Source organism: Parus major, chromosome 2 (assembly GCF_001522545.3).
Source record: "Parus major isolate Abel chromosome 2, Parus_major1.1, whole genome shotgun sequence".
Lineage (NCBI taxonomy): Eukaryota > Metazoa > Chordata > Aves > Passeriformes > Paridae > Parus > Parus major.
The window spans coordinates 19,428,424-19,442,709 of record NC_031769.1 but is presented as its reverse complement, the minus strand read 5'-3'; the positions used below and the strand labels follow the sequence as shown (position 1 = coordinate 19,442,709).

Below are 14,286 nucleotides of genomic sequence, written 5' to 3'. Positions count from 1 at the left end.
AAGGAACAAAATTTAGGGAAGCAATCAGGGAGAACAAAATCCACACATACTGACACACCTGTGGTTTTACCTGTTTGCCTCTGTTAACACATGATTAATATTGGTATTGCTGTCTTGGCTTCCATAGATGAGTAACAGGTACTTTAAAATTGCTTGTATACATTGAATAAGTGATTTACTTTATCCTTGTGATTTACTTCATCATTTCAGATTGTACTTTTGGCTCTCAAAGTCACAGTATTTTATTTTTATTTAGTTTGAATGCTGGTTCTTAAGGCCTGGTCTTCATCAAGTCACATTGGTGTAGCTCTCTGTCACACATGTCCTGCTGGGAAGTGCCAGCTGGGGAGAGGAGCAATTCCATCCTAGCTTTGTTTCCATCTACCATTTTTTATACCTATTTTTTGTGCTTTTGACACTTTCTGCCTTCATCCCAGTTTCATTCTATCCCAAAAACTGAGTAGCAACTTTGTCTCTTGCTGGAGTCTCCAACTTACAGGTTTTCCAATGGCCTGTATTTGTTTGATCAACCAGTTCTGCCCAGGTATCCCATCGCAGCGTTTCTGCCCTGATGCACACCATTCCACTCCTTCCAGGTTAACTCCTAGCTTTAGGCTACTCAGGTAGCCATCTGCCTCTGTGAAGCCTTTTCAAATCCTATTGTGCTCCCTGCCTACCATGAACATTTTTCTTGCATAGCATTAATTCCTGTCTTCTGGCCAGGCTTCTAGACTCTTCCCTGTGGGTCACACTGCTTCCATCCACCTATCCTTGTTCTGCACTCTGGTTTTCTGTTTTTCCCATTCCATCACCTCTCCAGCCCCATTGTTCACAGATTCCTTTTTCCAGCCTCTCTCCCTCTCCATGCCCTCCTTCCTCTCCTCCATCTCTTTCACTTCTGTGCTCATGCATTCTGTGTGGATCATGGCATTCTGTCTGCAAGGGTCAGCACTGGTGAGACACTGCCCACCCTCTGCTGGCCAATCCCTTCCCACATTTAGCTACTGGGGGAACCATGTGCAGCAAAAACCCTGTGCTGTCACTTAGCTGGGAGAGGAGCACAGGTTATCCAGCAGTGTTTTGCTAAGTTTAAACACCCTCAACAGGGGTGGCATTTTTGCAGACTTTTAATTCTTGAACCATAAAAGCTATATGCAAATATGCCTTGTGGAGCCCTGAGACAGACTTTGGTACCTGTCATGATGTTTCAATTCAAGAGAACAATGAGCAATTCAGCTTATTTGCTGCCCAAGCTGCCAGACTCTGGCTGCTTGTGCTGTCTGTAGTGAGAATTACTTGTGACATGAAAGTCACTTATGGTGATAGCCTGAATAATGCCCTAAGTCTCTGTTGAGTATATGTGAACTGCAATCCTCCCTGATTTCATACTAATTCCCAAAGTAAAGGAGCTGATGAGTGATTAGAAAAATAAAATTATCAGAATTTTTAATACACAGGAAGCAATATGTTTTCCTTATTTTTGATGTTAGGAGTAGTCTTTAACATTTCTGCTGTTTTTTTTTTCTCCAAATTAGTTGTGAGAGCCATATCCTAAAGGGAGCAATCAAGCTACGGCACCAAAATTTCAATTGCTCACAAGAGCTGTATCAGACAAGCAAAGTAATGGATGATGACACTGGCTTTGCCTAGTATTGACAGGTGTGGTTTCACACTAACAACACTGTGCGGGAAAGCTTAGAAAATTACATTAAAGCTAATAAGTGTGTGTGACCACACTCGTTCAGCATCAGTGGGAGCAAACAATTTGGACAAGTGGTTATTACATTGCATTGGAGGTGTCTGATGCCTGTTAGCCTTCATGCAGGAATGGTGCATGTTTTATTTACGCTCTGGGAACGCACTATTATGATATTATTTGTTTGAAGCATAATTTTCAATTGATATAATGCAAAGTGACCAGTTCAGCTGACAGATTAGACTAATGCTATTTGGTAAACATATGGTTAGGAATAAAATTAATGTCTTCTGATTTCTAATTTGCCCTTTTCCAGTCATTTTCTTGGGTTTAACTCTGCTTGTGGATACATACAAGAACGTAAAAAAGAACCAGATTCACGAGTCCCATCACATATAATCAACAGAGGACTAAAGGTGTGTTTTGACAGAGAAAACAGTTTGAGAGAAGACTATGCTACTAACTCATTTTAAGAAACTGATCTACATAAAATAAGCAAGGGATGATGCAGGGGAAGGAACAGGAAAGATATTTGCAATGTATTCAAACTGCTTCATTTGCTGCTTTTGTTAGGAAAGAGGTCTTGTTCTCTTTCTTTTGTGAAAGAGAAGGAAATTGAGTATTACAAATTGGTTTTCAATGCTATATCTTGTCATGAGATGTTGTGTATATTATATTTACTTGATTATAAATCAACAAGCATATGCCCACACATTTCCTCCTTAAAATGTTACATATTCCATATTTTTTCCTTAGTGTTTATGTATAGTTCTGGTTATAGGATATAGTGCTAGCAGCAGTATGAATTGTAAGGAATTGAGAGGACTGAGCTGAGAAGGGATGGGTTTCATAGAGTTGTTTGAAAACAGTTTTTATTGGAGTTGTGTTACTTGGTGCTGACTGGTGGCCTCTTCCTCAGATGTAAAGAACAGCTTTTCCCAGAGGGCAATATTTCTGCATGCCTGGTTTACTTTATGCTGTATTCTTAAACCATCTTTAATAGGATTTATTTTTAAGCCATATTTTAATATTAGTTTGGGAATGCAGTTGTTGAATTAGTCTCTGAAGTCTTTGAGTTGTGTTTCATCCTGCTCTATGGCCTCTTTTACTCTTTCTTGCCTGCTCTGCCTGGACTGGAAGGTGGCCAGGAGTGAGGCTGGTGCTTAGATTCTTCTGTCCGGGTGTGGTATTGCGTGCCGGATCCGCTTCCCGTGCACTGCAGGTATCGGGTCTCACTTTCCCGTTACGAGAGCCATTGTGCTACACAGATAAAGTTACACCGTGTTTACAGAGCAGCCTACAGAGCAATCAGTGCGAGGAAGCAATGAAGCGACGGAAACATGCAAAAGGGAAAATATTCTGGGCTGCCTGTTTGTTTGCTTTTCAGAAGAGATCTTTATGTTTTAAGACCTAGATAGCCGCATGGGTTTCTGCAGCACGGTCACAGCAGCGAGGAGTACTCGCGGACCGAGCTCCCCACGGCTCATCCGGTGCTGCCGGCTCGCCCCGGCTGCAGCAGCTGCCCCCTCACCGGCCCCGGCCCCGGCCCCGGCCCCGGCCCCGGCCGCAGCAGCTGCCCCCTCACCGGCCCCGGCCGCTGCTTCCGAGCTTTCCCGTCCCAGCCGCGGCTCTGCGGGCCGCACTCGCTCTCTCCCGGCTGTGTTTTCCCCCACACAATTTAGGCGGCGTCGCGCCACGCAGAGCAGGGCCGGAACGCGGCGCTGCCGCCCCCCGCTGCCCGCAGCGCACGGCAGCGTCCCGTCCCGTCCCGTCGACCGAACCGCCGCGGCTGGGGCTGCCCGCACCGCCCCATCCCTCCGCCCGCCCCGCACCGTTCTGTCCTGTCCCGTTCCATTCCGTTCCGCTGCCCGGCCCGCCCCTCTCTCCGCACCGCCCCATCCCTCAGCCAGCCAGCCCGCACCGTCCCGTCCCGTTCCGCTGCCCGGCCCGCCCCTCTGCCCGCCCCACACGGCTCCGCACGGGCGCGGGGCCGCCGCCCGCGGAGTTTCGCAGTTTTCCATCCCGCCGCTCCTGCGGCCCTACAGCAGACTCCGAGTTGATGCCCGAGAGCCCCGGTGCCTCAGGAGCAGCCCAGGCGTGGGAACCAGCCCGGGAAGCCTGCCCGGCTGGGACACGGGAGCTGAGGATGCAGTGGAAGATCTGACTTTGGGCGCTCTGGGCAACTGGTGTCAGACTGTGAAGGAGTAACTATGTACCTTTTTGGCAGTGAGGAGTACGAAGTGGTAAGATATAAAGTAGTGATTTTTTATTTTCTCAGTTGTTACTTACTTTTAATATTCAAATCTCAGAGTTAATTGTGCCGCTTGGAATTTCTGTCACTACCGTTTTTTTTTTCTGTGTTTGAACTTCAGTATTCATCAGTTTGATTGTTTTTTAAAAGTGACATTTTTCTTCAAGTTCTTCAAGTGGTATTTGTTAGATAAAATTGAATTTACTTTACTTGTTTATTGCGTTGTGGTGATATTGAAAGTATTTAACTACTGAGTATTATGATGCTATTTGAACTCCGAGTTAAGTAAACCCATGCCTCCAAATAATTCAGAATTTGGCTCATACTTTGTAATGTAAATAGACTACAAGGAGCTTAAGGAACTGGCCTTAATAGTATGTCTGTGGGGATGTTGCCAAACCATTTATTTTGTACAGTTCAAAGCATGTCATTGTAATGTACTCCAATGTCCATCAAAAGAGCTAGCTTATAAAAACCCAAACACACCCACGTTAAGTTCTGACACTCTTTACTGAAGTATGTGTGTAAAACAATGTTTGAAATAAGATGATGATGTCAGAGAAGACCAGAAGAAAACCGCTAGCAGCTCCACGCTTTTGCATGACATTGTTAGCTAACATAAAAGTTTGCAGTTTTACAGCCTGTGGTTCAAGTGCTATGTTGTAAGCAAAATGGATGGATTCTTCCACCCACACACATTTGTGACCGAGTCCAAATCTGGGGCGCTTTGGGGAAGAGTTACACAGAAAAATATGTATGAACTCTACCATAGGACATCAAAATAAATTTCATAAGCTAAAAAGTGCTACATTCTTTGCGTATGACTGGCAATTGCAAATGTTTTGTTTTGATTATTGAAGTTGCTCTTTGAAGTATGAAAGGGCCTTTTATGGCAGTCTGGGTTCTACAACAGATTTCTAGGAATTAATTTAGGTTTTTTGGAATTTTTTTCCACTCTTTCTTTTCCTTTTTTAAATTCCAACCAGCTAAGTTTTTGTGATGCAAGAAATGTAGAAGACATTCAAGAAAATAATTTAAGTGCAGCTATCTGCGCATTGAACTCATTTTTGTATGTGTGACTTGCTCAAACTTTCACAAACCAAACTAGGGAGCTGAAAAGAACAGTTTTTCCAAAGCAGTAAGCCACAGGGCATTGCAGTGATTATACTATAGAATGTTTACTTGTGTATAAAAATTGTAAAGCAGAAGAGAGTGACAGACTTTGAAGCTTTAATTTATTTATTTTTAATTGGTTGCATTCAGATATTTGTAAGGGGTTGCAAATTGCTTTTAACAGATTTTTGCATTTTACTCTTCATTCTATTGTATCCTATGGAGTTACTTCCTGCTTCATACCGCAGGCAAGTCTGAAATCTTAAAATGTGTTGAAAATAACCTAAATGACTGAAAAATGGTGTTAGAGCTTTGGATTCATTTCTCAATCTCTTTCCCTGATGCTGTTTCAGCTTCTGAAAAAATATCTAAGTATTCTGTGTCATAAAAAGTAGTTTAATATTTGAGACAACTTTCCCAGGCACATGAGCCATCTCGTTCCGGTCCCGTTTCTACAACATAGTTGTGCAAAGTGAAATAGCATCAATAGGAAAAGTAAGAAGGCTACCATGAATTCTGTAGGGTTGAGGGTTTTTTTAATTTCCTTTTTTTTTTTTTTTTTTCTCTTCTCTTTGATATTTCTAGAGGTTCCTGAAACTGAAGAGTAATGATCTGCTCAAAATGTGTCACTAAGTGCACACTAAAGTATCATTTGGGTTTTTTCTTTTTAATTTTTCTTTAGAGCAAGACAGTTCAGGGGAAAATAAGGATGAACTTTTTTGGTATTATTTTGTCAGCCAGACTTACCAAGATGTTTGCTTTACTCAGTGATAAGTAAAATAGGTTTGATGGTGTACATAAAGCTTAAAGAACACTTTTATTGTTCACTAAAAGCTAAATCAATGTAAAACTTCTATCTGCAAAGATCTGTTGCTCATGAAGCCATATGCTCTGTATTGTGGAAGAGGCATTTGTTTTATCTTCCCACACAATTACTTGAGTCACTGAAGGACAAAGTGAGTGAAAAGTGACAGTGAAGAATTTCAGGGTTTAATTTTAAGTTTACTTAAGTTTACTATTAATTTAAAGCATTTTTAAATAAGTTTAAGGAATTCTAGCTATTCATAAAGTTTGATTTTTATGCTATGGAGGAGACTACTGATGAAAAGAAACATAGCATCATTAAAGCATCTCTTAAGAGGAATTCAGTAAATCCACCTCTTCAAACTTAATACTTAAGTAGAGTAATAGGGAAGAGAAACTGTATGTGATCATTGTTTGCATTTCACATGCACACACTTATGTCCACGTGAGCACGCACACATTTGCAGAAACATGAGTATCTGAAGTGGTATTCTAACTCAGTTGAATTTAATAGAGAAATGCCACAGATTGGTACCACCAACTTTTGCATTTGCTTTCATTTTGTTCCTGTGTATAAACAAGCTTGGATTATTAGCTTACTCTGAGTGCATAATAAGTCCAGATATGTGACAACACTGATAATCAATTTTGATACCATCTCCCACCAACCTCAGCTGACAAAGATATTATTGCTTAAGACCCTGTTATCAAAAACAAAAAACTGAGGGTTTATGACCACATAATATTAAAAATAAACACGAAGTGTCGTGATGCAGGGACAAAAGCTATATTTTTGAAATTATTAATTAAACCAGGTAGCAGTGGTCCTTTCATATTTCCATTAGTATTTTCATATATGTTCTAACTTGGGATGCACAGTGTCTTTCACATTACATTTTAAAACTTTTCATTAAGCTCTTTATGACTGATGAAATAAACATATACTATCTTTTTAGGCATTCTTTGCCACATACCTGGCAAAGTAGATTTGTTTCACTGTAGAAAGAAATTTAATTTCATAAATGAAGGAAACTGTAAAAAAGTTGCAGGTTGGGTGCCTCTTTTGTGGCTGTTACTTGTTTGTTGAAGCTTTTTCTTGTTTGTTTGCAAAATAGACCTCTGGTTAAAGGGAATAAATAAACAAATAAAACAGAATAGGAGTAGTTCATAAAAAACAAAACAGAAAGAGGGAGCTCCTTTTTACACATGCCTGGTTGATCATAGTCTGCATTACCCTCCCAGAAAAAAAGCATCTAAAATTTACTCACAACAGTCTTTCGAGTTCCACATAAGGGATGATGGGACTCCAGCTGGTGCTTGCAAGTTTGGGGGGCTCTCCTGTGCCCCCAGGCTACACTGCCCAGCAGCACATTTCCCACAGCTGCAGAGCATCTCCCCTTCCTCCCTCAGGTGGGCCTTGCCAGGGCTGATGGGCAGCTCCAGCCACATCCCTGCTGCCTTCCTGGGGCCCTGTTGGAGGTGTGCCAGGGCTGATGGCACCAAATTGTTCCCAGCTGGGCAAAAGGCAGGACACCTTTAATGTTTTGTCACTCCTTCCTGCCGGCAGTCTTGTCTGGCAGAGACTTTGGGCTCTGTTGTATTAACATGATCCAGCACTGTGACGGTAAGTGTAGGGTTAATTAGGATTTTTTCTGAGAAAAACCTAATCACTGGGAACCTATTATTTGACCAGAGTAATTCAGAGGCAGGAAGTTTTCTTGGTTATTGGTCATTTAATAAAAATCATTGAATTTTATTTACTCTATTGTATGCAACTTTTAGATTTTTGTGATCAGTTTTTAACTTTCCTAAGAAACTCAAAATTTGGCTTTTTTTATCTCTGTAGATATTTTTCTTGGAAAATATCCTTACAAAAAGTGGGAAACTTCTTTATAAGTCCAGTGAATTGCTTGTGATGTCCAGAACATATGTTTTGGTTGCCTTGGAAATCCAGCATTTGGCACTTACGTTCTCCAGGCAAAAGTTTTGAACTTGTCCATTTAAATTAAATCTTCAGTTGAATTTGCCTATGTCTTCTTGAAGGATGGAGCACTTCTTTTGGAATATTAAGTATGATGTTGATAAATGCCAGTTATACTCATGGCTCCTGCCAGGCAGAATTATCTTCCAAAAAGTATGAAAATCTGCCTGCTAAATTTCTAAAGGAGGGGAATATCTTGGAGCAGTCAAATGTCATTCATGAGGTTTGAGAAGAGTTACTTTTTGACTATTCTTCATGAATCAGACAGATCCCTTTCTGTGTGTACAGGCATTCTGCTAATAGGGCTGATTTTCAAGGGAAAACCCCACCTATTTTAGAAATATTCTAAGTCCTAGAAACCAGTAGGGAGAACACAGTAATGTGTTTACTTTCAGTCATTGCAACTTACCTTATTTCAGAAACTGAGTGAAGGAAGAAAAGGATATTGTTTAAGATCAGAGAGAGTCACTTGTAACTTTTTAACAATGGTAGTTTTCATCATAGTGTGAATTGACATGGGAATGTATCTGAAAATCATAAATCAGAATTGCTTCTTTGGGAATCTCTCTCTTGAATTGTATGTTTATTATTACAAGGATAGTTTGGCAAATTACCTCTGGCAGAACAGTGTAAAAATTTAACCATAAGATTTTGGAATGACTTTTCCATGTTCACCTTAGTTCAACCTAAGGCAACAGCATCTAATGCTATGTTCAGATAGATAAGTTATACAACACGTGAGTGTAACTTGAAGTACAGACTTGAATGGCAGTCAAATTAAATTCAGTTTCTGAGGTTTACTTCAGAGCCATGAGTCTGTCCTTTGAAAAATCTCTTGACATTTTATTTCTTCAGCTTTAAATTTCAGGAGACACTTGTTTGTTTCTCGTGACAATAGCACTCAGCTGCAAATATTGTACAGCTGTACAAGAAATGGAGTCATTCATGCCTGAAACCCTGTGTTTAGTGAGAACTCTTACATGGAAGAAACAAGTGCTTATATGTGAAGATAGATGGGCTCACAGTCACAGCTGGATGCAGATTTGTGAAAGTCACCCTTAGCAAGCCTTTTTCCTGTGGGTTCTCTGCAGCAGCCAAAGTGTAGAAGCAATACAGTTTTCTTTTCCTAAATTGGAAAAACGAGGGTCATTCTGTATGGCATCATTCCCCATGACTAGCTCAGAGACCTCGCAGCTGTGTTTTAAGCACTGCATATGAGTTTTGGGATTTCCCCAAGGAAAGCCTGGGAGAGCTGCTGGTTTCGATGGTGTAGCAGAATGGCTCCTGAAACAATTTCAGTCTGGAACAGGGAAACACTGGAGAGGAAAATCTTCAGAAATCCATGCAGAGGAAAGTAATGGTCATTTCTGTGTTACTCCCAGGACACCCATTGTACTTACCAGTTAGTGATTTGCACAACTGTAGTGACCATACTTTTCTCCCCAGAGAAAACCAGTGTTTAATCTAGCGTCCTGCAGTTTATGTGAAGTAGATTTTTTAATAATGATGTTACTGTTTGACCTTCATATAGATCAAATATATTCAATTTCCTTGCCTCCTGTCTTTAATTGGAATTTCAGTGACTCAGCATGCAGCTTTTTTTATTTTTGAGAATATATTGAAGGTATTTTCAGTGTATCTGATCTTCCCCTACCTTTGACCCCACAATCCAACACATGAACAGTCAGTAAAAAGATGGGGAGCTCTGTGGAGGCCATGGGTGAAGGCACGAGCTGTAGGCCCTGTTATGTACGTGAGTCTGTAAGCAGTGGATCAGCTGCCCCATGTGTAGAGATCAGAATTCCTACTTTTTAATGTAGAGTTCTGGGGAATGTGGGGCTCTGGGAGACTAAAGGTTTCTCCCTGCAGGAAAGAACTTTCAGAAATAGATATTTCCATCAGAAGATGAGGCAAGTCAATGACTGCAATTTATCTGGATCCTTTCACACTGGTTTGGTGCTGAGTGGTGTCTAAACACAATGAAGGAAGAGAATGAGCATTTTGCTTAATGTGGAAGAGGATCTTGCTGAGTGCATGATGTTTGAGAAGTAGGTTTGTTCCTGAGGCATGTGTGAGAGGGAGCCCTGTGAAAGTCAAATGGTTTCAGACATTTAGAAACCAACCCCAATGACCAGCTCCAGATGATGAAATAGCGAAGGAGAAGTTTATTTCTGTTTAAGAAGCAGAGTGTACGAGAATGGAGTGTGAAAATTGGCCTGGGTTGGCAGGACCAGTATAGTAGTAGTAGTAGTTCAGCTCACAAAAACGAAGAAAAATAACAGAGTACTTAAAAACCCCACCAAACTGTTTGAGGGAGCTCTGAACCTTTCAGCTATTATTCCATTTGTGAGACAGCAGTGGGAAGGAGGAGAGGAAGTCTCTCACAGGACCTGGCTTCTGAGTGTATTGATAGCACTAAGGCCTGATGAAATCTGTAAATTCATCTATTGGTCTTGGTTTCAGTTTATTTCCATCTGAAGAAAATGGCCATGATGATGACCTACATCCTGGCAGTGCACTGACCAGCATCATGCTGCACCAGGCACATCACCTCAATGGTGTGAATCAGCATTTACTTGGGGGAAAAAAATGCATATATAAATATACATACGTACATATATATATTTTATATATATATATATATACACACATGTATAAAAGTTCATGATCAGGAATACTTGAGTTTTTCTATTCCATATTCATAATTTATTTTACAGGCCTTGATATTAAAAAATGGCTATATTTCAGTGAGGAATTTGAATGAAGCTAATATAGCCATAACAAGTGTTAATGGTAGGAGCAGTAATCTAGGCAGTGCAGTACAGAGTTAACAAGCTAGTTAGTTGGGCTTCTCTGATGTACGTAGCTACATATTTAATTCTTTGATTCTTCTGCACACCTTGTGTGTGTATCCAGGCTTTTGGAAATTATTTACAACTTCCTCCCTATTATGCCACATATATTCGTAGTTCTTATTTAATTAAATGTCAGGACACCTATGAAGCTAGAGATGTCTTCTGTGTAAATGATACTAATGGCATGCGGTTTAAATGAGTAATTTATAATGCTTGGGGTGGAGCTCTACTTGCAAAAGTTGAGATATTTAGAAGAAGGTGGCTTGAATGTCTTTAGTTAAGGAAATGGCACACACGTATGCCGTGCATGAATATGGTACAAAATAAATCCAGGTCTTGCAGGACCCCAATATTTCGCCTCTAACAAAAGAGTTACTTTAAAGTTTGTTTTCCAGTTAAGTATTTGTGGCATGCATTTTGATGTCTATGTTGTTTAGCCTGTGGATGGATGTAAGGTACAGAAGGGGTAGCAGAAGATGTTTTGTGCGCAAAATGGAAATCGTGACTTCCCTACAGCACATATGGAAAGCTAAAGTCAAGAAGGCATGTTCACGCTGTCTGCCATCCGTGCCTGCTCGCCTGGTGCTGCAGACTGCCTGTTTTAGACTCTCTAGCCTGGGTGGCACAGCTACTCTCCCAGCAGTGCTGTGTGAGGTGGTGTCTGGCAGTTTGGGTAGCTTGTTGCTCTCTTGACCTTTGAAAACTCCAGCAGTTACAACAGTTCAATTAAGAACTCCTAGCCGGCAGGCTGGATATAGTCCAGTGGCATTTTGATAGAAACCTTCACACAGGGAAACCAAGGACCAAAAATCCCATTTCAGAATACTTGATATGAAGTTTCTTTGATAGTCTTTTCGGGGGACAAGTCCTTTTTTTTTTTTCCTTTGTTTTCCTCTTCTTTTACAGTTGAGTCTGTGTGTTTATATGTTTGGGAATATGTCTGGTTTTTTTCCAGTTAAGAAGTAAGATGATTTGTTCTGATGAACAAATTCAGAAGCAGCTGATCAGAGCAAATCTATAATTTATTTTTATTTAACACTGGCTCTCATGAAGGCTATCACAGAGAAAAAATCCATCTATGTCTTTATCAAAGTCATGGACATTTATCGTCATGAAGACATGTCTTCTCTAAATTGTAAACAAGCTCCAACAACTGGACTGACTAAATGAAATGCTGTTTGTTTACTTACATTGCATGTTACTTTCCAGATAATTACATTTCAAGGCTATTTCTTTAAGTAACAACTAAGTGTGATAGGAAAAAGATCTCTACATGCCTTTTCATAAAGTATGTTTGCCTGAAAGGCAAAATATAGTTTTTTCTTCGCTGGATGTTGTTGAAGATTATTATATGTGTAGAAATGGGCTTTACTAAAACTGACTTTGTGCATATCTTCATATGACGCCGTGCCAGGAATTGTTTCTGTCTGCTTGTAGAGGCAGCTCAGCAGGCTAATTTTTGAGGCTAAATTTCATACTTCAGAGTTTACTATCCTAAGATGTAGTTACTCTTAGCACTTCCTTACCTTTTTATCTGGTGAAGGAGATTGAAAACTAAAACTCTTTGTAAAGTTGCAAAATTTTAATCCATTGAGATTGTCAGACCTCAACTAGACAGGGTCCTGAGCAATCTTCCGTGGCTTTGAATATGGTACAATTGAGCAGGAGGTTGGACTAGATGTCCTTTCCTCACTCCAGTCTGTCTTTTTTGTGATAAGTCAAAACTCAATCTTAGAAATCTTCATTTTGTCCAGCAGTTGCCCGTGATTTAGTACCTGTTAGTGAAGGATGCCCAGCATAATTCTGAAATTTAAGGCATTTAATTTTTAATTCAATGTGATTCTTTGGCTTTCATCTGGATTCCATGTAAATATGGGGATAATATCTATAAAGTGATATATGAAGTAGGCATTAGATTGTTGCTCAAATATAGTCAATTTATCATATGTAACATATTGTGGTTTACCCCCTATATTTAAGAAAGTTGTGTTGTTTCCCTTATTCTAAAATGGAATAATTCTTATTGTGTGCTGTAATTCTGTTATTCATTATAGACATACTGACAAGAACATGGCTGGCCTTCAGACATGCTTAAGTGAAATCATAAAGTTCCCTTTACAAGACCTTAGTATATACTATATGTGAAATTTTGATTTTGCTGATGGACATTTCACTTGAACCTGATAGTGAGAAAATGCTTTTTTTTTTTTAAATAACCACCACATGCACCTGTTTCCTGATAACTTAAGCTGCTTTGCCTTCTTAGAGTTTTCCTATGCATGCATTAATGTTATTCCTGTTATTCCTTTCCTGTTCTGCCAGGAACATAGATTTGTAAGGAAAAATGAATAATTCAGTTCAGCAATGTCTTTTTAGTACAAAATAATGTTACCACCACTTTGGATCCAGAGCTTCAGTGGAATTTGCAGGCAAGAACAATGGTTTGTATGGGACTGTCCTGGTGTGCTGAGGGAGAAAACATAATTCAGCTGATACCATTTCCTGTAGCTGTTTTTGCCTTGTCACCCCAGGAATAAAATTTGAGATATTCCTGTAATCAAATGCCTCCCAGTAAAATGCATGCATTTAAAAAAAAAACCAAACACTACAAATTGTGCTGTTTTGCTTAGGGTTATTTTAAATAAACCTGGACATCTGTGTCTGTAAGTGTGGTGGGAGAGATTAATCCTGTCAGTTACACAATGTGTTTTGTGGATCAGCTTGGCTTGTAACAGTTGAAAGTGTTGTCCTTGCACTTCTCTGGTAGATTTTATGATGTGAATGCAATGCTATTCAATTTAAATATGGTCTGTTTTAGCATAATCAAGAGAAGAAACAAGAAAGAGCTGCAATGGAGATCATAGGCTATGATGATTTTGAAAATTAACAGGAATAAAAAATACTGATGCCTTTTCAAATCCTGAAAAGATCCAGGTCTGAAGACAACTGACAAAACACAAGAGTTTATGAAAGAGCATGCTTGTGTTACTGTGCCAGCTTTAGCAACAAGCATTTCCTTTTCTTCTGCATGATGAAGGAAACAATAAGCTATGATTCTTTTTTTAAGCATTGTAAACTTAAAAACTTTGAATAGGAAGGGAGATGGTAACTCCTATAACAGATGTATGAATTATTGCTGATCATAGATGGAATAACTATTACAGAAGGAATAATGGAGGGAGAGCAGTGCAAATCAAGAATGACATTCTGGTTTACTTTAATGAAAGTTTTCAATATTTTGGAATAAGTGTTTCAGCCTAATTGAAATCAGGTAAGAATAAATGTAAAATTTTTTTAAAAAATAATAATAAATCGTAAATAATAAAAGGAATAAAGAAGACACCAAATCCCTTTTCTGTCCTCCAAAATGGAGTTTAGCTGGCATAATAGTGAGAGCCAGGAGGATTTCTTAAAGTGTGAGAATCCTGCCTTGAATTTAGTGGTGACTTCTGACTTACCTGAGAGGAGAATCTAGCATTGTGTCTGAACAATCTTTGAGGGGTTTTGAGTACAAATGTATTTTAATTGTTCTATAGCAGTGCATATACAATCTACTGAATGGGCCATAGGTGTGACCTAGGAGAGG

At 39.7% G+C, this 14,286-nt stretch overlaps 1 protein-coding gene across 7 annotated transcripts in view; it reads left to right on the top strand.

Moving 5' to 3' along the window:
* CACNB2 (calcium voltage-gated channel auxiliary subunit beta 2) overlaps positions 1 to 14,286 on the top strand; it is a 155,892-nt gene that overhangs the window by 45,633 nt on the left and 95,973 nt on the right. The window contains exon 1 of one of the 7 annotated variants that reach the window (XM_015617711.3): positions 3,757 to 3,939. The exons of the other annotated variants lie outside the window; for them this stretch is intronic. Within the exon in view, the coding sequence (XP_015473197.1) occupies positions 3,907 to 3,939 (33 nt within the window). The 5' untranslated portion in view covers positions 3,757 to 3,906. Of the gene's footprint in view, positions 1 to 3,756; positions 3,940 to 14,286 lie in introns of those variants that run through there. 7 annotated transcript variants of the gene reach the window in all.